This window comes from Rousettus aegyptiacus, unplaced genomic scaffold, assembly GCF_014176215.1.
Source record: "Rousettus aegyptiacus isolate mRouAeg1 unplaced genomic scaffold, mRouAeg1.p scaffold_m13_p_5, whole genome shotgun sequence".
Lineage (NCBI taxonomy): Eukaryota > Metazoa > Chordata > Mammalia > Chiroptera > Pteropodidae > Rousettus > Rousettus aegyptiacus.
Window position 1 is genome coordinate 1,517,148 of NW_023416308.1, and position 23,364 is coordinate 1,540,511.

The 23,364-nt window shown below is 63.3% G+C and overlaps 2 protein-coding genes and 1 pseudogene across 3 annotated transcripts in view; 1 reads left to right on the forward strand and 2 right to left on the reverse strand.

Moving 5' to 3' along the window:
- Positions 1-2,373, reverse strand: part of GLT1D1 (glycosyltransferase 1 domain containing 1) — a 50,680-nt gene extending 48,307 nt beyond the window's left edge. For both annotated transcript variants that reach the window (XM_036220811.1, XM_036220809.1), the window contains exons 1-2: positions 2,057-2,373; positions 1,565-1,812 (exon numbers count right to left, since the gene is read on the reverse strand). In XM_036220811.1, coding sequence (XP_036076704.1) covers positions 1,565-1,812; positions 2,057-2,158 — 350 coding nt within the window. In that variant the 5' untranslated portion in view covers positions 2,159-2,373. The remainder of the gene's footprint in view (positions 1-1,564; positions 1,813-2,056) is intronic.
- Positions 2,374-2,570: 197 nt separating this feature from the next.
- SLC15A4 (solute carrier family 15 member 4) lies at positions 2,571-19,072 on the forward strand. Its single transcript, XM_036220808.1, has 8 exons — positions 2,571-3,105; positions 8,414-8,691; positions 10,596-10,764; positions 11,135-11,212; positions 11,581-11,749; positions 16,311-16,466; positions 17,362-17,520; positions 18,410-19,072. The coding sequence occupies exons 1-8, from the start codon at positions 2,572-2,574 to the stop codon at positions 18,556-18,558; spliced, it is 1,692 nt and encodes a 563-aa protein (XP_036076701.1). The 5' UTR covers position 2,571; the 3' UTR covers positions 18,559-19,072.
- On the reverse strand, positions 5,640-5,754 carry LOC118603699 (annotated as a pseudogene).
- Positions 19,073-23,364: the final 4,292 nt, after the last annotated feature.

Below are 23,364 nucleotides of genomic sequence, written 5' to 3' on the forward strand. Positions count from 1 at the left end.
GTTTCAGCCCAGAGATACTTCCGCCACATTCTCTTCACCAAGCAGGGCGCGTGCCCAGCCCTGGGGGACTGTGACCCATGTGGAATAAAGGCTCACACATCAGGAGTGAGGTTCAAGCAGGAGTGAGGAGCCGCTCAGTAGTGTAACAGGCGGCCACAAGTCCCTAAGTTGCCAGAGTTCTCATTCATGTTTTAAATAGCGGCAGAGCATCCAAATCTATACGTGACAACTTCCAGTCCTTCACTGTTAGCTCACCTTTTTGGGCAGCAGCTTAACTGAAACATAATTCACACACCATGCAGTTCGTCCGTTTCGTGTTCGATCTGATTTGTGGGACATTCACAGAGCTGTGCAATCGGTTTTCGCGTCTTTCCCCCACTGCACGGAGAAAGCCCAGCGCCCTCGGCAGTCGCGGCCTGTGCTCCCTCCCCCAGCGCCCAGCAAACGACCACCGGTCTGCGTTCTGCCTCTGTGGATCCGCAATTTCCAAAACTTCGTAGACGTGGAGTCCGTGATGCGTGGTCTGGGTTTTTTTTTTTTTTTTTTTTTTTTTAAAAACATTGAAGCCAAACCAAAACATTTTGCCTCCTGGGTTTGTTTTGCAACCTCAGGTGATCAGAGCCTGCAGTGCACAAGGGACCCCCGTGGGCCGGAACAGCCACTCAAAACTCATTAGAAGTCCTGAATTCCTTAGGTGTTTCCCTCCCCCGTTCTCGCTTAGCTTTCTGCTTCTTAACTAAGACACTTCAACTGGGGTCCTTAACGGGCAGAGCTTCAGCACTAAAGTGTCACACGAGGGACACCTCCATGTTCAAGGCTGATGTTATTCTGCACCTGGCCTGGGGGTCAACCCTGTCCATCTTAGGACACTCACAGGTCCTGTATTACCTACTGGCTGAAGCGTGGAAGAGCACTGGACGAGGGGTGAGTTTAAGCCTCCACTGAAGTCTGAGTCCCTGTGCCTGTGAGACCTGTGTGCTCCTGGACAGGAGTCTTACAGGGTTTGCTTTTTCCATCATCGATATTAGGGTACAAATATACACTGTGGAACATCATTAGCAGCTTAAAAAAAATTAAGTGAACACAAGATGTTATTTCAGCATCATTTACAATTCAACAAGTATTCATTCGTTCATTTGTTTATTCATTCATTAATTCCACACATTTATCATAGGCAGGTACTGTGCTAGATTCCAAAAATACGGCAGCGGACAAAATAAAGTCTAGGACCACCCAACTTAGAAGATAGACATTAGTTTCACAAAATAAATAATTTAAATTATGACGGGTACTGTATGAAAAAAGCAGCACAGGGTGCTCTAACGACACATGAAAAGGGGATCTGATCTAATCTGGATCAGGAAGGTGACGTGTGAGCTGACAGCTGAGATCCTGAGGGCGTTAGCACTGATGGCGGGGGAGGGGAAGGCCCCACTGCGGCTTCGCCTGTGCTTGCACTCAGCGCATGGAGGGTGCCAGCATCGTGCCAGGCATCGGTCTAGGTGTGAGCTAAATAAAAAAGTAGGTACGTGCTGCTTCCAGCCTTTCTGGAAGGGCTACTTACCCAGACGGCCTAGTGTCAAGCCCACTTCCCAGGTGATGGGTCCAGCCCTGTCTCAGCAGGAGGTAAGGATGAAGGAAGAGAGGGCCTCGCACTGAATGCTGCGGCCCTGCTGGGCGCCGGTTCTGGAGGACACTCTTCCACTCGGCCACGTGCCAGGCACTGTTGTAGGTCCCAGAGGGAAGGGTGAAGAACGAGAAACCAAAGAACCTGCCCCCGTGGAGCTTACACCTGTGGGGACCACAGACAGGCTGGGAGGATGAAGAAATAAAAAACAAAATGTGTCAGGTGCTACGGAGAGGCTAGGACGGTAACGGGATGGGGCGGGGCTTGATCTTAGACGGGATGGTCGAGCAAGGCTCCTACGGAACCGACTCCAGACTTTAGAGTCGGACTTGAGAGTCGGAGGGAAACGGGCCCTGAGCCTGGTCTCTAGGACCGTGGATCTCACTGGGGCCCCTTGGGAATGTCTGGAGGCGGTTTTGGTTGTCACACCTGGGGAGCTGGGGTGGAACCGGGACCTGGAGGCGAGCAGAGGCCAGGGACGAGGCTGACCAGCCCGCGACGCAGAGGGTGGCCCACACACCACAGGAGCATGTGCCCACGTGGGGCGGTGCGCAGGCAGGAGCCCCGGTCTGGGGCGGGAAGGCCGCGAGGCTGGAGCCAAGCGCGGGGCCCGGCCTTACTGGGGCGCAGGCCCGCAGCGCAGGCGGAGCCCCAGGGCCCTGTGGGCAGTCCGGGTGTCGCTGGCGCGGCCTGGAACCTCGGGGTGCCGGATGAAAGCTCGCCCCGTCCGTGGGCACGCCTCCGCCCAGCCGCCCCGCCGACGACGGAAGCGGGGCCGCCGCCGCGGCAGGCTTCCGGGAGACGACGGAAGTTCCCGGCGGGCTGTGCGGCGGCGAGCTCGCCCAATGGGGACGCCCGAGGGGCGGGCCGAGGCGGGAAGGGCGGGGCCGGCATCGCGAGACGCGCGGCGGCGGGGCGGGCAGAGCCGCGGATCGGGCGGGCGGATGGAGGCCGCGGGCGGGCGCGCGGAGGAGCGGGCGCCGCTGCTGGGCGCGCGGCGTGCGGCGTTCGCGGGCCGGCGCGCGGCGTGCGCCGCGGTGCTGCTGACGGAGCTGCTGGAGCGCGCCGCCTTCTACGGCGTCACCGCCAACCTGGTGCTGTTCCTGAACGGCGCGCCGTTCAACTGGGAGGGCGCGCAGGCCAGCCAGGCGCTGCTGCTCTTCATGGGCCTCACGTACCTGGTGTCGCCGTTCGGCGGCTGGCTGGCCGACGCGCGGCTCGGCCGGGCGCGCGCCATCCTGCTCAGCCTGGCGCTCTACCTGCTCGGCATGCTGGCCCTCCCGCTGCTGGCCGCGCCCGCCACGCGCGCCGCGCTCTGCGGGGCCCCGCGCCCCACGCGCGTCCGCAACTGCTCAGCGCCGCCGTGCCCCGACGCGCCCGCCCGCTACTGCGCGCCCGCCGCGCTCGGCGCGCTCGTGGTCGTCGGCCTGGGCGTGGGCGCGCTCAAGGCCAACATCACGCCCTTCGGCGCCGACCAGGTGAGCGCACGGGGCGGGGCCGGGGGTCGCAGGTGGCCGAAGGCAGTGAGGACAGGTTGTAGTAGGCCCCGGGGAGGGGTCCACGGGGCGTGGACACAGATGAATGCCGGGGTGCGGGGCGGGCGACGGGCGGCACAGCAAATAGAGGGGCCTCCTTTCCCTAGAGGGGCCGTCGGAGTGGAGGCCCCCAGCTTCCCCACGGTGCCTTAGCGAGTGCAAAGGCCCTGGGGCCGCAGAAAGAGACCTTGCTCTTGTGGCTACAGTAGCAATCATGTTGCAGTTCGTAAATGTGTCAAATCACCGCTTGTACCCCGTACACTCACACAAGGTTATGTGTCCAGTATGTGTATTTTTTAAAGCGAGAAGAAAGATGATAGGTAGGCAGGCCTAGGTCCTGTGTGGGGTTGGTAAAGAGTTTGAGGTCCGTTTGAGCATAGTAGGAAGCCTTTATGGATTTTCAGCTGCGAGTCATATGATCTGATTTATGCTTGTGAAAGATGCAACCTCCCGTGGCCCACGGGCTTGGCAGCTGCAGCCTGCCAGCCAAATCTGGGCTACTTCCTGTTTTTGGAGCTAAGAATATGAATGGGACTTTGCTTTTTTAAATGGTGGGGGCGGGGAGGGGGATGACTATTTTGCAACAAGTAGAAGTACATGAAATTCACATTTCAGTTTCCATAAATGACGCTTTATTGGGACATGGCCCTGCCATCCCCCGTCTACATGGGGGCTACGCTATGGCTCCTTCCGCAGCACAGTAGCAGGACTGAGGGCTGAGGACCGAGGACCGAGTGGGCTCTCAGAATGTAAACTGTTTACACCCTCTTTAGATCTGGTAAGGGACTAGGTTGTATGGGAAATAAAGGAGCCTGTGACCCCAGGTGAGAGAGAGAGGGTTGGGGGGGAGTGGAGGCAGACGTGGCGTGAAGCAGGTGGATTTGGGGTAAGTTACCCAGGTAGCCTGGGTAGGAGTTGCTGGTGGTCACAGGGAGGATGACGCCTCGGTTTTCACGCTAGGTAACCTCGCGGTTGTGGGCTCGTGCTGGGGGCCGACAACGCGAGGCCCTCTGCTGAGCACTTTGCCCGCCCGCCCTCTGCCGGGACCACCCCCGTCTCACAGACGAGGAGGTGGAGGCTTGAGAAAGCACATCGTTTGCTCACAGTGACACAACCAGTGCGTGACCCTGCCCTTCGAGCTGAGGCTTAACCGCAGCTGTGCGACACCCCCATTGCAGTAAGGCGACCCCTTGTGATGGCGTTGAAAGAACAACTGCCCGGTGTACCGACGTCTTCATTCTCCGCACCACGGACTGTGCGTTTCACACTTGACCTCATTTGAACCTCGCAGGAACCTTGTCACACCCATTCTCGAGATCGGGAAACAGGCACAGAGACCAGCCGCTGTCCCGTCGGTAGCGAGCGGTCCAGCCAGAGGCTGGTTCCGGCTCCGATTTAATCCGTACCTCACCTGGGGCACCAGGGTGAGCTGGATGCGTGTGCTCTGCGAGAATGCAGCCAGCACAGAGCTGCGGCTCAAGGCTGGCCTCGGGGTGCCATCACTCCCGGGCGCAGCAGGGATGTGGCTGGGGGCACAGCAGGAGGCACAGCTGGTCTGCGTCTCCAAAGGCCAGCCACATGACAGGCGGGAACAGTGTTGGTCTCCTGCCCCCTGCGGTGCTGAATGCTCTTACAGTGCCCCTAAGCCTCCCAACAATGGATACTCTGTATGCAATGTCTGCACTGTAACTGTCCCTGTTTTATGAGAAACGGGCTTAGAGGATTCGACCCTCCCAGGGCCACACAGCAAGCCAGTGGGGTGCCGGGTTTGGACCCAGGCGTCTGCCTTCAACATTTGTGCCTTCCAGTAGACGACATATGAGAAACTCGTGGAATTTCTCAAAAGAACAAATGGTCGGTAGAGGTTATCTAGAACATGTGACCGTATGCTCTGTTTTGATGCGTAATTAAGTGTAGGCGTTAAAAAGTGATGTGTTCTCTTCTGCAAGACAGCTGGCCTCATCTCTTCCAGTGTGACGCTGGCATGAGAAATGGGACCACCCCTCATTCCAGAAGGTTCAGCTTGACAGCCAGATGCAGGGTGCGCCCTGTGATCAGATCCCAGATTTTTTAAGGCTCTTTTTGGGGGGACAGTTGGGATAATTTGATTGTCAACTTATACGATACAGTTGTGTTGATGTTAGGTTTTTCCAGCGTGACAATGGTGTCATAGCCATGTAGAAAATGGCCTTAATTTTAGGAGATTCATGATGAAATCTTTGGAGCAAAATATGATGCTGCTGCAACTTATTTTTAAATAGGGCAGCCTAAGGGAGCGTTTCTTCTTACAGAAAAGTGCTAAGGACCTAAGAGGACGGTATAGAAGTGTTCATCTTATTAGTCTTCCAACTTCTGTCGGTTCAAAGTGTTTTTTTGTTTGTTGTTTTTTTTTTTTAAGGCAAGGCAACCCTTGGTTGACCTCACAGATTGCAAGGACCTTGTCAGCTCACAATCCCTTATTTTTTTATTTTTTACGCCTACAGCAGCACCTGGTCTTCCTAGGTGGTCTCCCATCCAAGTACTCGCCAGGCCCGACCCTGCTTAGCTTCCGAGGTCAGACGGGATCGGACTTGTTCAGGGTAGCATGCCGTAGACTCAAAGTGTTTTTAAGTTGACATGTGGATAAGGCAAAGTGGTGGACCTGTGTCATGACGGGCACCCGGCCGTGGGAAGGCAGGGTGCGGGGCACATGGCGGTGTGGAGGAGCGAGACACAGGGCGCTAAAGGCCACAGGGTGCGGTCTCCAGAACAGGCAAACCACATGGGTGCTCCGTGGGCCAGCCTCGGGAAAACGGGGAGTCGCCGCACAGAGCCCCTGGTGTCTCGGTGTGGGTGGCGGTGATGCTTACGTGACTGAATAGCCAGAGAAGCGCCAGGCGGCACTGCAGGGGGTGGCTTTCTAGGGTGCGAATGGCGTCTCGTTAACAGACGAGTGGAAGGCAAAAGTCAGTGCTGCGTGCCGGGTGCTGGCCGCGTGGGGAGGGGCATGAAGCCCGTCTGGCTGTTGTTCTTCAGGCCAGACCCTTTGTCATCTCTTGGCCCTTCTTATCTGTCCCCACTGCCCTTGTCCCCACTGTTGGGCCTCCAGGAAGCAGTCCGAGGGGGAGGCGACCGGGTCGGCCTGTGCGGGGGCCTGGGCCCGCCTGTGGGAGCTGCGCCCAGGGTTCCGGGCGGGGGCGGGGGTCTGGGTGTCAGTTCTGCCGGCCCGTGTGTCCCCAGGGCGACGCTTTCTCAAAGGTCACACTCCTTCACGGATGGATTGAGGACTCGAAATACTGGCCTGATGGAAGAAAATCTTATGTTACCCATAAAGAGGAAATGATACTGTTGTTTTCTAGAGGAGAAACACTGTACTCTCGTGGTCTTAAGGAACTTTCCAGAGAAGCTGCTGTTGGCCCCGCTGCCTGCGATTCTGGCCTCTCTGCTGACTTCTCTGAACTGGTTGCAGCCGCCTCTCTGGAGCAGTCACGTGGAGAGCGGTGTTTAGCCCCGGCCTGGGGCGGGGGCGGTGACGCACTGGGACCAGCTCGAAGGGACAGCGCTGGCTTGCCAGCCCCTGGCGCCCAGGCACGCGATTCGCAGTTCCCAGGAGCCGCGTCCCATGTGTTACCGCGGAGTTTCTGGCGTGTGGTTATTTAGGGCCTTGAGTAGCAGGCTCGGGCTCCGAAGTGACTTCTGGTGAATGACGCTTGGAGGCTGAGTAGGTTGGTGGGCAGGTCGCCCAGGGGGCGAGGCCGAGTGCAGCCCTGAGCCAGGACTGGGCCACACGCACGGGGGTGACTTTTCCGTGCTTCGTTTTGAGAAAGTGCGTCTGAGACTGTCGGGCGGCATGCGTGGTCCCCGAGTCCACGGAGAGGCCCCGCGCCACGTCATTCAGCCAGTGCATAAACTAAGTCAGCATTACGTTTAGGTTCGTGTTTCCCGGGCCCCTCCCCCCCCCCCCCCCCCCGCGCCCGTGACTTGTCTTTGTAACTTCGGTTTTATTTCCTCTGTGGTCGTTGTCCTCACAGCTTTTCTGTCCTCCGGCCCGTCTCCAGGACAGCACAGCTGCTGGACTCCGGCTGAGTGACACTTAAATGCGTTGCGCCCCGTGAAGAGCTGTCTGTCCGAGAAGAGACGCGGCGCCCCGTGCAGCCCAGGGCCCAGCCAGCCCTCGGTCCGGGGCCTCTGCTCGGTCCTCTGCGGGCGGGGGGCGAGTGTGGCTCCCCCGACAGCGCGTAGTCACGTAAAACTCAGGTTTGGAGCGTGGGTGGCAGCTGTCACACAGTTACTTTGCGCACATCATTTCCAACACCATGAGACAGAGGTTTAAGCCTCGCGTTGGGTCACACGGCCGCTCACAAGGTGCTTTGCTGTGTCGTCATTGGCGGTGTGGCCCCTGAGAGCCCTCGCTCGCTGCTTGGCAGAGACGTCAGCTCCGTGCCCTGGAGGTCAGGGCTGACCCTGGAGCAGCAGTTGTCCTGCTTTTCAGAAGCAGCTGTGTGGGGACAGGCAGCACGAGGTCCCGGGACAGCAGACCCGGCGGCGTGGGGGCCAGCACCAGCCTGGGTTTATGAAATGGGACTGGCCGAGTGGAGCTCGTCGCACGGTGTCTGCGCAGGTGTGGCCACCCGGGGGAGGGGGCCGCAGGGCGCCTGCACACTGTGGGCTGTCGCCCGCAGGGCTCCGTGTGAGCAGGCCGCCTTGCGGAGGGCCTGCACCCAGACGCACCTGACCCCTGGGAGCTGTGCGTGTCTAGGTTCAGGGAGTGGGGCTTTCTGAGTGTCCCAGGAGCCCTGTCCTGGCACAGCGTGACTCGAACCCGCTGATGGCCTTCCAATGCCAAAACGCACATGGCCTTGGCTTCGGTCTGTCATTCCCTCTGTGCCCTGCGGGGCTGTAACACTCAGGGGTTGATTAGAATGCAGACTCCTGGGCCCGGCCCCCATGGGGCTGAGGCGGTAGGTCCGGGGTGTGGGCCCGTGGCCCTGCCTTTTTAAGGGACGTCCAGGCATCTCCCAAGCAGGTGGCACAGACCCTCGCCAGAACCCGTAGGACCCAAGCCTGAGAGAAACGGCTCCCAGCTGGGTAGGAACTGGGCGCGTAGGGCGCTTCCTGGCCTGGGGCCCCCGGGAGGGGCCTGACGTTCACATCGTGCCGCGCCCCCTGAGAGCGGCAATGGCAGCCGTGGTGACGTGCGCCTGGGCCGTCCGCTGTGTGAACACGTCCCGCCTCCGCCCTCAAGGGTCATCGGCCTTTGCCACCTTTGCAGGTGAGGGACCGGGGCGCAGAGGCCACGCGGTGGTTCTTCAACTGGTTCTACTGGAGCATCAACCTGGGGGCGATCGTCTCGCTGGGCGGCGTGGCCTACGTGCAGCAGAACGTGAGCTTCGTGCCCGGCTACGCCATCCCCACGGTGTGCATCGGCCTCGCCTTCCTCATCTTCCTCTGCGGCCAGCGCGTCTTCATCACCAAGCCCCCCGACGGCAGCGCCTTCACCGACGTGTTCAAGATCCTGGCGTATTCGTGCCGCCCGCAGAAGCGCAGCGGGTGAGTACGGAGCCCCGGCCGTGCCGCTCGGCACGGGGCCCGCTCCCTCCCTGTCGCCGCACAGCTGCTTCCGTCCTGTGTGCTTGCTGCGTGCAGGGCGCCGGGCCGAGTGGCCGAGGCGGCTTGGGCCGGCACGGGGCGGCGGGTGGCGCCTGGCTCGCTCACACTCAGCACGCGGCTCCACGTGGCTGTCCCCTGCGCTCCGGCGTAGTGGTAGAGACGGGAGGCAGAGGGCAGGCCCCGTACGCCCCGCTCCTCTTCCTGTCTCAGAGAGCGCTGACATCTATTTGAGCCGGAAACCGGCAGCTGCGCGCCGTGGCCTCTGCGCCGTGGACAGCGAGCTGCCTCCTCGCACTCCGGGCCCCGCCGCCCGGGGAGGGGACGGCCCAGGCCCCGCCGCCCCACGGTGCCGTCAGCCGCTCTGCCAGAGGCTCGCGAGGCAGGGTGTCGAGGTGCGGGCAGCGCCATCACCCCATTTGCGTGGACTTCTCGGCTTTAGCAGTGACGGTCCCGTGAACTGGGGTTTCAAAGCTGAAAGTCCCGCACCCGGGGAAGTCCCACGGCCCCAGGCTGAGCATCCCGGACGGTGAGACCGGGCAACTCTGCGAGGTCCCTAACCCGCCCAAGGTCACAGAGGCCGGACCTCGTCACGGGACGTCATGAGGCCCAGGGAAGCGGACGTGTGCGGAGCCCCCAGCCGGACGCCCAGCCCCCGATCACAGCCTGGGTGGCTGACTGTGGCAGGGTCGCTGCTCCCCACCCGCCGTCTCCGGGGCCGAGGGACGGATGGCAGCGCCCGCCTTCCCACGCTCTGGCCCCGCACGCATTTCCCCCTGATGCGGGCTCCCCCACGTTTCACGATGAATCAGTGCTGACTTTAAACATGCGACCCAGTCAGTGCCGACCGGAGCGGAAGTGGCTCTGACCCTTTCTGAGGGGCCGAGCGTGGGCGACCCGCCCCCCGGGCCGCGCAGGGCACGCGGGGAGGGGGCCGGGGGCAGCCGCGGCCCCTCGTCTTCGTGCCGCTTGTCTGTGTCCTGCGTCGCGTGTGACGGTGGCTCCGCGTCGGACCCCTGTGTGTTGCAGAGTGATACACTGACAACGTGTGTGAGCCAGGCAGAGTTTCAGATGCTCGTCGGCCTAGCGGTTTTCAGATATTTTAGTGAAACAGAGCAAAAGTCATGCCACCAAGAGCGTGCGTGAATGATTGCTTGTGAGTGAACGGGTTTGTCATCTGACGGTTAAAAGCGTTCACAGGAGCAGACGTGCAGCGCGATGTAGCCGCCGCTGCTGCCATTTGTGTGAGATGTACGAGGACTTTAAATTCACTCTTGGCACCCCAAAACTCGAAACATGAATGTTTTCAAGTGAAAGTGTTAATAAGACCTTCGGAATTCAGAGTTTCGCTTCGAGTGTATTTTTCTGATCGTTTTCCCCTAATCAGTGAAGCTGCGTTAGGGTACGGATGGTATTTTCTAACTTTTCGAGTATTCCCAGCATCCAGTTAAAGTGGGACTGGTGCTCAGTGAATACTCGTTGAATTGAATGTAGTTTTTCTGTCCAAGATCTGGCTGAATTGTCAAGTTTTCAGTTTTCCGGTTTTCGCTACTCCGTAGGTTCGGACTACAAATGTCAACATTATAAGACAAAAGTGACTTAAAATGGTGGTGACTCAGCCAGAGGCGGCAGTAGCTTACAGAGCGGACCACTCTGCTGGCCGCCCCGGCGTCGGCCATGCCCGGGGGTGGCCGGGTCGCTCCGGTGTGTGCGGTTAGCGGGCGCCAGGGACGTGTGAGCAGAGTCAGGACAGCACGCTGCTTTCCCGCGTCCAGACTTAATGTGTGACCAAATAATGGATCTCCGGGGGCGGAAGAAAACTAATTCCTTCATTTTATTTCCCAAAGTGAAGGCAGCGGAGTCTCTCGGCAGCCTTCTAAACACAGTCTGTTTGGTTCATGTAAGATGTCTCACGGAGGGCCGTTCGCGGAAGACACGGTGGAAGACGTGTGCGCGCTCGTCAAGACCCTCCCCGTGTTCTTGGCTTTGATCCCTTACTGGACAGTGTATTTCCAGGTGAGTGGCGCCAGGCGGCCCCGCTTCCTGGCCGCCTCTGGCCGTCCCTCGGGTTCAGCGGGCTCCGCGGGCTCTTTCCACAAATCCCTCGGGTCTTGGAGTCTCGTTTTTAGTCATGGATTCGTTTTTGTTGACTTAAGTGTTGTGAAATTTTTTTCAACACAGCCGGGAGTGGGCGTGCCGCCGTTTGTCCGGGCCCCACGTTTGTTGGTTTCTCGTTCGGATAAATCTCACTTTTTCAAAGTTGCTTTCAGACGCGTTTGTGATGGTCAGATGGCGGGCTCGTCCGTTCTCACACCGGGCGGCGAGGGGCGCTGCGCGTTCGAAGGGCGGGCCGTTCACGGCTGACAACGCTGCTTCTTACTCCTAGATGCAGACCACGTATGTTCTACAGAGTCTTCATTTGAGAATTCCAGAAATTTCCAGCATTACAACCACAGCTCATACGGTGAGTGGCAGGTGGGTCCCGCGTGCCCATCGCGGACAGCTCGTCAGAGGCGGTGCCTGGCGCGAGCTGAAAGCCTTGTGCGAGGAGGGATTCACGTTGGGGACCGGTGCCCGTCGGCTGGGTCCTGGGTCGTTACTAGATTGACTAACGGCAATGGAGCCGTAGTAAACATTCCCATCCGATCCTCCCTGCAAAGCACAGGAAAAGAGGAACGGTCTGGGCTCAGTTCCGCCCCTGGAGGCAGGCGCGGCTCCCAGGCGGGTCTGCCCTGCAGGCATGAGCTCCGAGGAGGGGCGTCCCGTCCGGACGGCGGGCGTCACCCCGGCCGTGCTGTGGGGAGTAAGCGGGGGTGTGCGTCTGCCTTCCAGTTCCCGGCCGCCTGGCTGACCATGTTCAACGCGGTGCTCATCCTGCTGCTGATCCCGCTGAAGGACAAGCTGGTGGACCCCGTGCTGCGGCGGCACGGGCTGCTGCCGTCCTCCCTGAAGCGGATCGCCGTGGGCATGTTCTTCGTCATGTGCTCTGCCTTTGCCGCCGGTAGGGGCCCCCCCCCCGCCCTCTCCCGGTCCCCCCACCCCGGGGACTCACGGCCGGCCCGGGCGCGGCACGTCCTCAGGAGCAGGACTGTGACAGGGCCCAGGGCGGACGGTTTTACCCCTGGGGGCCGATCGGGGCCTTGTGGGGGTCGGCCGTCGCCCTGGAGCCGTCACTGGGCGAATGCTCTGGGAGTGACCTGGTTGTGTCAGAGGTGGCCCGTCCTCGCTGGCGGAGGTGGTGCAGCTGCTGGTGGCCGTGCAGACGGGGTTCCGTGAACCACAGGTGCGGAAGTCTGAGACGCCTCCACCGCGAGGGTCTGAGTGGCGGGTCCGTCCCGTGGCCGCCGTGTGCCCCGAGCCGTTTACACACGTAGTGTAATTCTGCGAGCGTGTCCTGGGAGGGAGGCTTCAGCAGCCCCGTCCCCTAGGAAAGGCCACGAACTCCCGCCTCAGTGTGGCGTCACCGAGGGGAGGTGCCGGATGGGCGAGGGGCAGCCGGCCTCTCGGCACTGAGACTGCAGTGCTCGCGAGTCAGCGGACGTGGAGGGGCTTCACTTTGCAGCAAGAAGGGAGAAGCTGGAGGTCCTCACTGGACCTGGCTCAGGAGCCGGGGTCAGGCTCTGCGGCGAGGGGTGCGACGCCCCCCAGCCCCCCCCCACCAGCCTGCGCCCCGCCCGCCCCGCAGGCACCGATAGGGTGCTTAATAGGGTAGAAGAAACGCGTCCCCAGGCATAAGACACCTGTGTCCGAGACCAGAAAGGTTTCGAGGACAGCCGGGTTTCCTGTTGATGGGCGGATGAAGACGCGAGGTCGTGCTGGGGGGATTGGCCTGCGCTCCGCCCCGCCTCCCTCCCGCCCCGTGGCCCCCGGCTGGGGCCTCGGACCCTGGCTGCAGGCATGTCGGGGGTGGCGTCGAGACGGCTCCTCCCCGAGCTGTCCCAGGCTCTCCTGCGGCCTGGCAGCCCCCCTCCTGGACCGGGGGGCCCTCCACACCACGGTGGTGCCGGCCACGTCCGACACCTGCTGGAGGGACAGGTGCCCTGCCGGGGTTCCCGGGTGTTCCCAGGGGCTCCGGGCTCCGGCTGCTTGGACCTGCCTTCGTCTCGGCTTCCTGGGGGCCGGGCCGTCTCTGGCACTGCGAAGCGTGAGGGCGTCCGGCGGCGTCTGCGCTGCGTGCAGGCGGGGGCCAGCCGCATGCCTGTGCCTGGCGAAGGCCCGCGGTCCCGCCCTGCAGAGTGCAGGCAGACGCCTGGCAGTGACTCTGCCATGCGGGACGCGGCGATCGGAGCTGGTGGCCGCACAGCTCGGCCAGTGACTCAGGAACGGAAAATCCACCGGCTACTCGTTGTGTTCAAAGCCTCCTTTGCTCAGCGGCCGACGTTAGGAAGTCGCTTACTGTCTCTGATTCGAGGAGTTTAAGTGTCTCATGACTTGACTCAGCAGCTTACGTGGGCAACTCGCGTCCACCTCGCGTGTTGCCTGATTGGAACATGAACGACCTTTGAACGAAGACCTGGACCCATTACAGCAAACCAGGATTCTAATAGCAAAGAAACCAATTCGCCTTGTAACTTGTGACATTCACTAATGCTAAATTCGCCTGTCGACGCACCACATTCACCCTGATAAATCCATATACTCACGTGGTACCATACCTGCCGGCAATAATTCTTCCTTTAAAGTGTCTCAGATGAGACTCGAGCAGGTCTAAAGGGTGTCTCAAGCCTGCTTAAGAAAAAAGAAGGAATGGGCGAGGGGCAACTTGTTAGATTTCGTGTTTCCGTTAAAAACACCGCGCGTGTCCTTTGGTTCCCGACGTAGCGACAGGCAGCGGGAAGCCCGGGACTCCCGGGGGCGCGCGCCGTGGGGGTGGCCTGCGCCGGCTGATCTCGTCAGTGTGTCTGTGCGCACGCGTACCTTTTGTCTTTTTGCACAAGTCCCGGAAGGTAAGGCGATTGGAGCCTGGTGAAGAAGACACAAGTGTGAGGCGAGTGTGAGGCGACCGGGAAGCACGACCAGACCCATCGCGAGGAGGACAGCCCCGGGGGCGGGCACTGGGCGAGCCCACGCCGCCGCCTGCTGCGGACGGGGCTCCTCGTCGCCCGCCTGACGGAAGCGCCGCCGCGTGTCACGCGTGCCCCTCCGTGCCACACGCCCTCCGGACAGAGCGACCGTCCCGGGGAGGTGCCCGCGCGGGCCCGGGTCTCCTGGCAGCTGTCGGCCCGCGGTCCCGGGCGGGGGGCGTCCTGCGTACAGCCCTCATCAGAACAGTGGGAACCCTGGTCTGCAGCGGCTCGCGAGGGCGACTGTCACGCAGTCCAGGGTCTCCGAAAACAGACGGGGGGCTGGATGCACCCCGACTCCCCGCGACGCCGACACGTGTCCCTGGAACGTTTGCTGCTGCAGCCAAGTGAGCACGTCACGAAGAAACGGAGCCGTTCACGCGCGCCTCCCCCGCGACAGCTGTGAACGCCGTGTTTGGCGGTTACGGGACGCCGCGCTTCCGAGCGAGCGTGCTCTCGCTGCCGCCGGCCGCCTGCCCGCGCGCGCTCGGCGCCCCATGTCTCTCGCGGGGCACCCCGTGACAGGACGGTGGCCTCCCCGCGCCCAGGAAGTCGCCGTCTCTGCCCTGAGAACCCGTGAGCCTGTGACCGCCCTCCGCCGAGGTTGGCCGACGTCACCAGCTCCTCAGTTTCGTGCAGAGTTTTTCTCCTGCATCACGTGAGCCCTTGGTGAGAACTCGGCCCAGTCACCCGCTTGACCGAGTTTGAAAACACTGGTGGAGATAAAAATAGTCACGTAAATAAATCTTGTTTCCTTCCTTATTTCTAGTTTCCCGTGTGTGCACTCTTTTTCGTTAGACTTGCCAAAATTGTGTGTCTTTTTATGACCGTTCCAGCTCTCAAATTTATCGATTTGACTTTGTGTTTTCTGAGTGAAGAATTAAGACAGTAAGGTTTTCCTATTAACCTTGGGTTTTCGTGATTTTCTCTCTCGTTTCCCGAGTTCCTCGCTCCTTCCCGCTCAGTGGTGAGAGCCCTGAGCGGGTGGCCTGTGCCGGTCCCGGCGCCTTGCCCAGGGCTCAGGGGCTTCAGCCGGTGGGTTCCCTAGTTGTTTCTGAGACCGTGTAACGGGTTTGATTCCTCTGACCCCGGCGTGACCTCAGGTGGCGTGTACACTTGCTGGCGCCGTGTGGGGCCTCGGCCGTGGCTCTGAGTCACGGGCCATGGCACGCGGTCCCCGCGTGGGGGACTCCGAGGCGTCGTGTGCCGTGCCACGGTCACTGAACCGTCCTCGTGGTGGTCCCGAGCTCCGGAGCCTGCGGGTCCAGGCCTGGCGGTCTGGCGGGTGGGGTCCCTGGAGCCCAGGGCCCAGGCCGGCCTCAGGGCCCCGTTTGCAGCCCCCGCCCCCGACAGCCGAGTTTTGTCTGCAGCGGGGTCCTCCCAGCTCCTCCCTGCTTCTAGCAAGCGGTGTCTCACTTACGAAAGCCCGTGGCTCGTGCCGCCTCTGGGGACCACATGGGTCGTCCTGGGGACACGGCCGTCTGGCTGGAGCCCGGACACCATCGGCTTCTCCGGCTTGGTGTCCTCGTCCCTGCGGCTGGGCGTCCCTTCCTTGGGGGCTCATGGTGGACGGCAGACGAGCCGGTGTGTCCGGGAGGAGGGGCTGCTGGTGAGGACGCGCGCTGAGCCCCTCGGGCCCGGGGCCCCGGCGGCGCCCTGAGCTCGGATGCCGCACTCGTCGCGGTTCCTCTCCTACTCCGCCGGCCACGCCCCGCCCGCCTCGCGCCCGGGGCTTCACGGGGGTGCTTCCCGCACCCCTCGTCCTCGCACAGAGCTGGGTCCTCGCGCCCCCGTGTGTACGTCACACACCGGGGTGCGTTGTTGCACCCGACTCTGTGACTGGAACGCTTTACAAGCAAAACTCGTTGGCACCCTCAACCTAAGAAGCTCATCTTACAATCGTCATTTTTAAACTCGATCGCGACGGTCCACGTTTGGTGGTGTGACGAGTCCCGATTCTGCGCCAGCCCAGTCCCCCACGTCCTCCTGTGGGCCTGGCAGGGGCGCCGTAAGCCCGTGATCCCGGTGCCCCCGGGGGCAGAGGGTCCGGCCCTGTCCATACAGCCAGGGCCACCTGTGGGATAAAGCAGCACCGTTCTTTGCCGTGGTTACCGTGGCTGTGGCGATGCGCCGGCGGGAACAGTCGCGCCCCTCACCCGATGGCCTCACGCGCCACCCGTGACCAGCCCTTCCATCCTGGGCCTGGTCGCCTCCCCTCGCCGCCCCTTTGAACAACACGGAGGGGTGGGGGGGGGGGGCGGTCGCCACAGCCGAGGATTCAACACGAGCGTCTGTTCCGTCGACGCCAGATGAGTCGTGCGTGACAGGCCCCTGCGCTCCAGCCGCCCAGTCGGGGCTGGACCCTGGGGGAGCCCTGCGCGCGGGGTGCAGGCGGGCCTCGTCCGGGACGCGTGTCGGGGTAACCCGTGCAGCACACGCCTAGTTTCAGTGTGGCTATGAGCGTGATTGGAAACGTCCGCTAACTGCTGTGTGTCCTAGGGATCTTGGAAAGCAAACGGCTGGACCTCGTCAAGGTGAAGACCATCAACCAGACCATCGGCGGCGTGGTGTACGTCGCCGCCGACCTGCCCGTGTGGTGGCAGGTCCCGCAGTACGTGCTGATCGGCATCAGCGAGATATTCGCCAGCATCGCAGGTGAGGGGCCGGGCCCGGGCGCCCGGGGCGCGTCTCGTCACTGGCGTGGCCACGATGTTTTCTTACGCATCAGGGTGTGGGAGACAGAAAGGGCTTTTGTGCTCCTTGGTGGCAGTCGTGGTTCAGAATCCGAAGAGGCCAGGAAACGGCGCCCCTGGCTGAGGCCCTCCTCTGTGGTCGCGAACAGCTGCCCAGAACGCTTCCCCGGTTTCCCCCAGCGCCTGCAGGGGGCCGCAGCTGGGAGGAGAAGGGAGAAGGGAGCACCCGCCGGCGGTCCCTCCCGGCCTGGCGCTTCCCGTGCAGCCCGGGGCGTTGGCTCAGACTCAGACGAGGAGGCAGCCGCGTCAGCACGGGCCGCCCCTCCCCGTGGCGAGGGCCCGGGCTGCCGGACCAGTGGGTTCTGCGTGACCCGGTCCTGGCTCCTGGGAGGGGACAGAGGAGGCGGGTGACAGGCGGGAACTGCCAGGCGGCGAGGGGCGCGGCCGGCGGTGTTCTCCGCCCCGTGACACGCAGGCACAGGGCGGGGGGGGGGGGCGGGCAGAGGGCCTGTGAGGGCGGGAGTCACGCGGGCCGCCCTTCCTGCCACCCGCTGCGACCCCCGCCTCGCTGTTAGGGAGCCTGAGTTCACAGGCGCCCCGCGGCCATTGTTCTAAAGTGCGTTGCCTTCACGGTGGCACCTTAGGTCGGGCCTTCGTTTCGTGCCCCCGGTAGTTGACAGCGTAGAACAGTGCTCCTTGGCCTCTGAGGACCAGCAAGCGCTGTGAGCTGACGAGGCCCTCGTCCCCTTGCAGTCGGAGAGCAGGGAGCCGCCTCCGCCCCCAGAGTGCGTAGGCTCTGTCGTGGTGGCGGGGGGCACAGGCCCCCGGCTCACGCGCCTCCCGCCGCCACCCCGCAGGGCTGGAGTTCGCCTACGCGGCCGCGCCCAAGTCCATGCAGAGCGCCATCATGGGCCTGTTCTTCTTCTTCTCCGGCGTCGGCTCGTTCGTGGGCTCGGGGCTGCTGGAACTGGTGTCCCTCAAGGCCATCGGGTGGATGAGCAGCCACACGGATTTCGGTAAGGCCGGCGCCCGCCCGCGACGGTGACCATGCTGCGGGCTGGGCGCAGTGGGCTGCGCGGGGCGGCGGGCTGTCCCGAGGGCCACCCTGCACTCCGCTGTGTGGGTCCCCTCCTGACACCTGCCCCCACGTGGTCACCGCGGCCACAGCCTCCGGCTGTCTGCCCGCAGCTGACGGCGATCGCCGTGGGTCCCCCCGCCTCCCCTCGGCTCTGCAGTTTCCCTCCCTGGGACCTTTTACTGTTTTGCAATTTAAAAGCACGAGTTCCCCTTTTTAAATGTTACTCTGGAGCCACCGTAGTGGGGTCTCACGGCTGACACCAGCAGGTGGCGTCTTGGGCGTGGTCAGAATCACACGCAAAAGATGCGCTCGCCGCGCCCTGGTCCGGTGGCCTCGGCCGTCGGCCGCTGACGCTCCTCCCGCCTTCTCGTCTGGCCGCGTCCTGCCCCGCGTGGCGTTGGCAAAGCCGAGGACGGCCAGTCAGGACGTGCTGTGGGGACGTGAGCCCTGCCCTCGGCCCAGCCGTAGACGCACGACACCCTGAAAGTATCTGGGGGGCCCCCGTGCTGTCTGCTGCCGAGAACACAGAGGGAGATTTTTTTTACTTTCCCCGAATTTTCTGCACCAAAAAAACCCTTAAAAGATTGACAGCCGCCTCTTCCTGTGGCAGCTCGTGCGAGGCCGATGCGCCCACGCTCTGCGCTGACCCTCGCCCCTCAGCTGGTCCCCGCGCTGCCTGCGTGCCCCGGGGCGTGGGCGGGAGTGGGTGCTGCGCCCCCTCGCCTTACGGGACAGGCGGCGGCGTCCGTGGGGCGGCAGGGTTGGGGTGGGGGCCGCGGCCCGCAGGCGGGTGGCCGTGCGCAGCTGCCACGCCCTCTCTCTTCCAGGCAACATCAACGGCTGCCACCTGAACTACTACTTCTTCCTGCTGGCGGCGGTGCAGGGCGCCACCCTGCTGCTCTTCCTCGTCGTGTCCGTGAAGTACGAGCGGCAGCGCTGCCCGCCCCGCGGGGCGCCCGCCGGCCGGAGGGCCTGACGCGGGCTGGCCGCGCCCTCTCGCCAGCCCCAGGGACGAGGCAGCGCCTCTCGGTGGCCGTCTCCGGCGGTGAGCACGCCGGGCCCTCCTGGAGCGGCGGGGGTCACTGTCCGCCCGCAGCTGGCTCCCCGGGCGGCCGGATCTCGCCAGGCGCGCGGCCGGCGGCGCCTTCGCGCCCGAGCAGCTGTCGCCGTGTCTTTCCCACGCGCCGCACCCGGCCTTCCTTGCTCTCGGGCTGAGGCGCATGGGCGCGCGTGGCCAGGTGCTGCAGAGGTCCACGCTGGTCCCTGAGTCGGCCGCGGAGCTGGCGGCTGCCGGGTCCCCTGGTGCCGGGGAGGGGAGGGCGTTTGCCTGCCGTGGGAGCGTCTCCTGAGCAGAGCAAGCGCAGTCGGAACGGCTGGAAAGTGCCCAACAGGAGCTGCCGCTGTCTGGCTCGCCGCCAACGCTCGTGTTACTGTACATGTACGTGGGGTTCTGACTTTGTTAAATAAACCGTTCGTTACTTGTCGCTGTACGCCGGTGACTGTCATGAAGGGCGGCTCAGCCGGAGGCCGCGGGCTCGCGGCGTCCGAGGGGCAGTCCCAGGCCGTACGAGCTGGTGGCCTGCAGCGCTCCCGGGCTGTCCCAGTGCAGAACGGCCCCGCCACTGACGAGCCGTGCCCCCCGAGGTGGCCCGAGCCGCCACGTGACCCGCAGCCGTCGGAACAGGCTGCATGTCTGACGTCCCCCTGCACGGCAGGCGTTTGAGTCGAACTTTAAAATATTCGTTGTAATACTTCGTTTTTTGGAAGAAATGACACATAAAAAGTGCCTCGTTGACCTAGGACGTTAAGTAAATGGAAAGTAACAAACAGGGAGGACGTGACGGTGGCCCGCGCCAGGCTGCCCGCCAGTGTGGACGCCGGCACCCACCGCCGCCCAGGCCCCTGGCCCCCCGCCAGTGCGCGGGAGACGGGGGCCCTCGCTCCCCCGCAGGCCTCGCCCAGGCGGTGCAGCAGGCCGGGCCGCCTGCCCGCCTCCCCACGCTCCTGGTCGCCAGTGGCTTCGGGACGCGGTGAACAGGCTCGCACAGAAGAGGCAGCGGAGGCGGCTGCAGGGCCGTCCCGGGCAGCGCCTGGGCAGCGCCTGGCCAGCCCCTCGGCCCCTGGGGCAGAGGAGGGCGGGCCTCCCACCTGCGTGACCTCGAGGGTGGGGACCCCACGGTGGCATTTAATGCCCTTATAAGAGCTCGCTGCCCCCCTGGCACCCCCTGCCTCTCCCCACCACGTGGAGACAGTGCAGAGGCAGCCACAGGTTTCGGGGCACCTTGGGGGGAGTGAAGGGGTCACCTCAGTGCTGCTCTGAATTGTGACCCGTGACAGACTGTGGAGAAGGAGCTCATGACCTGGGGCCCGCTCAGCGTCCAGCAGCAAGGGCCACATGCCACCACTCCAGGGCAGGGCCGACCCCACACTCCGCCCCAGCTGCTGGCCAGCGGCTCTGCATACGGGGGGCCTTGTTCCCTTAAATGAGGGGCGCCCCGGGGTGACACATCCTTCCAGACTGATTGCCGTGACGTCATCGGGCAGCCAGGGGGCGGGGGAGGCGAGCCCGCGGGCCGAGCAGTCCCGTCCGGCTCGGACATGAGCAGCAAGCCTCCGGGGTACGGCGAGAGGGGCGCCTGGGACAGGGGCGGCGCCCTCTCTGTGCAGGCTCTGCGGGGCACGAGAGTCTCCAAAGGGGGACGGGGGCGCAGGGGTCGGCCCCTCCCTGCGAGACTTCCTTCCTCCTGAAGACCCATCTCCAAATACTGACCGCCACGTGGGGCATTGGGGCTTCGTGAACTCGGGGGACACACATTCAGTGGGTCACACCCTTTCTCGCCCTGGCCTCCAGAACTGTAGTAAGTGTGTGTGGTTCTAAGACCCCCTGATCGTGGCAATCTGCTGCCGCGGCAGTAGCAAGCCAGTTTCTTAAACGTCTTAAGATTTCTGTGTTTCGAAGATACAGCAGTAAGTGACTGTCCCTAACACTGATGCAGCTTCGTGCTCGCCCAGCCCCTGAAGTCCCTCCGTTGGCAGCAGGTGGAGCCGCCCTCCCCACCACGGCTGAGTAGGTGCAAAATGCAAGGGGGGGGGTGCCCCAAACCTCAGCAGTCGCGATACTTTAACACACTATCTTACAAGTCAGAATGCATGTGAAAAACCCATGATGAACAAAATATCATTTTAAACAAAGGCGGGTCCATTGCGGCCGTTGGGAGACGGATCATGCCCCACCCCCGCCCCGCGCCCCGTCGGCCTCGGGCTCGTCCCCCCTGGGCTGTGGCATTCACGGTGCCCATCGCAGCCCAGCTGATGTGTGGCGCGGAAGGCGCAGAGCCGTGGTTTCTCTCCAGCGACACGGCGCCCTGGCGCTCCGCGGGCATCGCCCCCCGAGCCTCGTTCCCGGAGCCGAAGGGCCCGGGCTTGCTTCGGGGACGTCAGAGGGGCTCCGAGTGGACTTAACTGCCACTTCAAAAGGAAGCTCGACTCAGGCTGGGGAGCCCCTTGCGACCCCTTGCTTCCTGCCCCCCGGGACTCAGGTGTTCCAGAGACACAAACCAAAGCACGGGGCTTGGCAGTTCACGCGCGGCCAGGACCCCGCCCCCCCCACCCCCCCCACCCCCCGTGAAGTGCCAACCACAGGACAGGTCGTGACACCACAGGAGGAGGGGAGGAGTCAGGTCACAGGTCAGAGGTCACGCCCTCCCGTCCCTTGTGTGATTCATTCACTCAGCAAATACCCTCATCCACCTACTGTGTGTAAACTGCTTTAACCTGGGGGACCCTGGGGAGCCAGACAATCAGCGAACACACGTTTCGGAGCGCGGGGTGGTCCAAGGCCCTGGCTGGCACGGCCCCTCCCCGCGGGGGGCTGGGGCGTGCAGAACCGCTGCCCGGGCCGCCCCGCCGCGTCCCCCCGGGGAGCCCCCCAGCTGGCCGCACTTCTTCCCCCTGCCGCCTGGGGGCGGCGAAGTCGGGCCTGCGGGCTCGTTTCAGGAACGTTTGCGGCCGCCTCTGGCAGGACACTTCGGGGGCTTCCGGGCGCACGTCAGACACTGAGACACACTCGCCCCGCGCCCGCACGTGTGGCCCCACTGCGCAACGGCGTCTTCGCGGACGGAAGGAGCGGGCGAGAGGGACCGTCCGCTCGGCGGGCTGGGGTTTGGGGTCCGCTGCAGCGCCGGGGGCCTGCGAGGGACTGCGGGTGGCCTTCTCTAGGAAGGCGCCGGGGCTGCGTGGCCAGGAGCTCGTTGACGTTACCGGTAAACCCTGAAGGTCGTCAGGGGGGGTTCGGGTCGGGTGTCACCCTCTCCCTCTCAGCTGTGCTCCTGGGGCCACGTGAAACCACTTAGCACACGTGTCTGTGTGCATGTGTGCAAGGGTGTGCGTGCACATAGTACACTTAGCACATAGTAGGCTGTTTTCTACAAATCCCCGAAGTGTCTAAGTCCGGCCCCCACCCTCGGTCCAGGCCCGGCCCAGCGGCCCTGCAGGGAGCAAATGCCCGCCTGAGCGAAGGAGGCCACGTCCCTCCTGTAACAATCACGCCTCCTTCCGACATCCGTTCCCCCATCCGGAACGTTCTCCCCCCACACAGAGGAATCAGCACGTCTCTGTTTGCTGACAGGTCGCCCGGCAGGCCACCACGGCTGGGACGTGCGGCCGGCACCTCCCCCCCCCCCCCATAATCATGTCCCCGACGCGTACTCACCCCTCCATGGCTCCCCCGAGCCGGCGGCTGCTGGGGCCAAGCTCCAGGCCGACGGGACACTCAGTCCGAGGCGCACGTCCCCGGCCCCGCGAGGACGCTGACACTGAGGACGTGTCGCCGTTCGCGCACTTAGGCTAAACGGCCACGAGGCCTGCGGACACCCGGCCCCGGCTGTGGGACCCGAGCGCGGACAAACGCCTTAACCAGCCGGCGCGAAACGCGGCGAGAGCACGCGCACCCGGGGGAAGGTTTAGGGGGTTTGGCCTGAAAAACGCCAGCGGGGCCCACCTGGCAGGCTGCCGCCGGGCGCCTCCTCCGTGCGCGGCAGCCGGAGCCAGCCCCACGCGGCACAGGGGGCCCCGGGCCGGGCCTGGGGCCCGGCGCCGCCTCCAGGGCCTGGAGCTTCCGGTCGGAGCCCCGCCCCGCGCGCGGCGTGAGAATGTGCTGGGCTCCGGAGAACGGGGAGCGGCCGCCCACAGACGCCGGGAGCCCCGGAGAGACGTGTTCTGTCTCACAGGAGGCAGCGTCGCCGGCCGCGCCCAGGGCCGGCCGTCTGCAACCCCCGTGGGAACTCTCCGAGGGAAGGTGCACCACGGGGCCATGACCGTGAGGGGCGTGTGTGCGTGTGCACGCGCACCCACGTGTCTGTGTGCATGTGTGCAAGGGTGTGCGTGTGCACATGTGCATGCGTGTGCGCAAATCACCTGAGTTTCAACCCTGGGGACGCGACCTGGGGACTTATTCCCGGGACGACTAAGCTCACGGAGGTTCTCCCTGGAAGAGTCAGTCACGCCAAAGTCTCAGCTGCAGGTGGGCAGACGGCCCCAGAGACCCGACCGGCCTGTCCTTGTCCTTGAGCAAAGGAGGAGAACCGGCCTCCAAAACACGCCATCCTTCTGTCCCTCGAAGCAAACCGCTTTGCAATAAAAAATAAAATGACTTTGCTGCATGCAGCCCTGAAGGTATTCACTTGCACTGCTCATTTTTATACGCCCCTAACCTGCGGGAAGCGGGCATCCCCGGCCCATGAGGCCACGAAACGGGAAGCCGCATATTTTCTGTCCTACAACG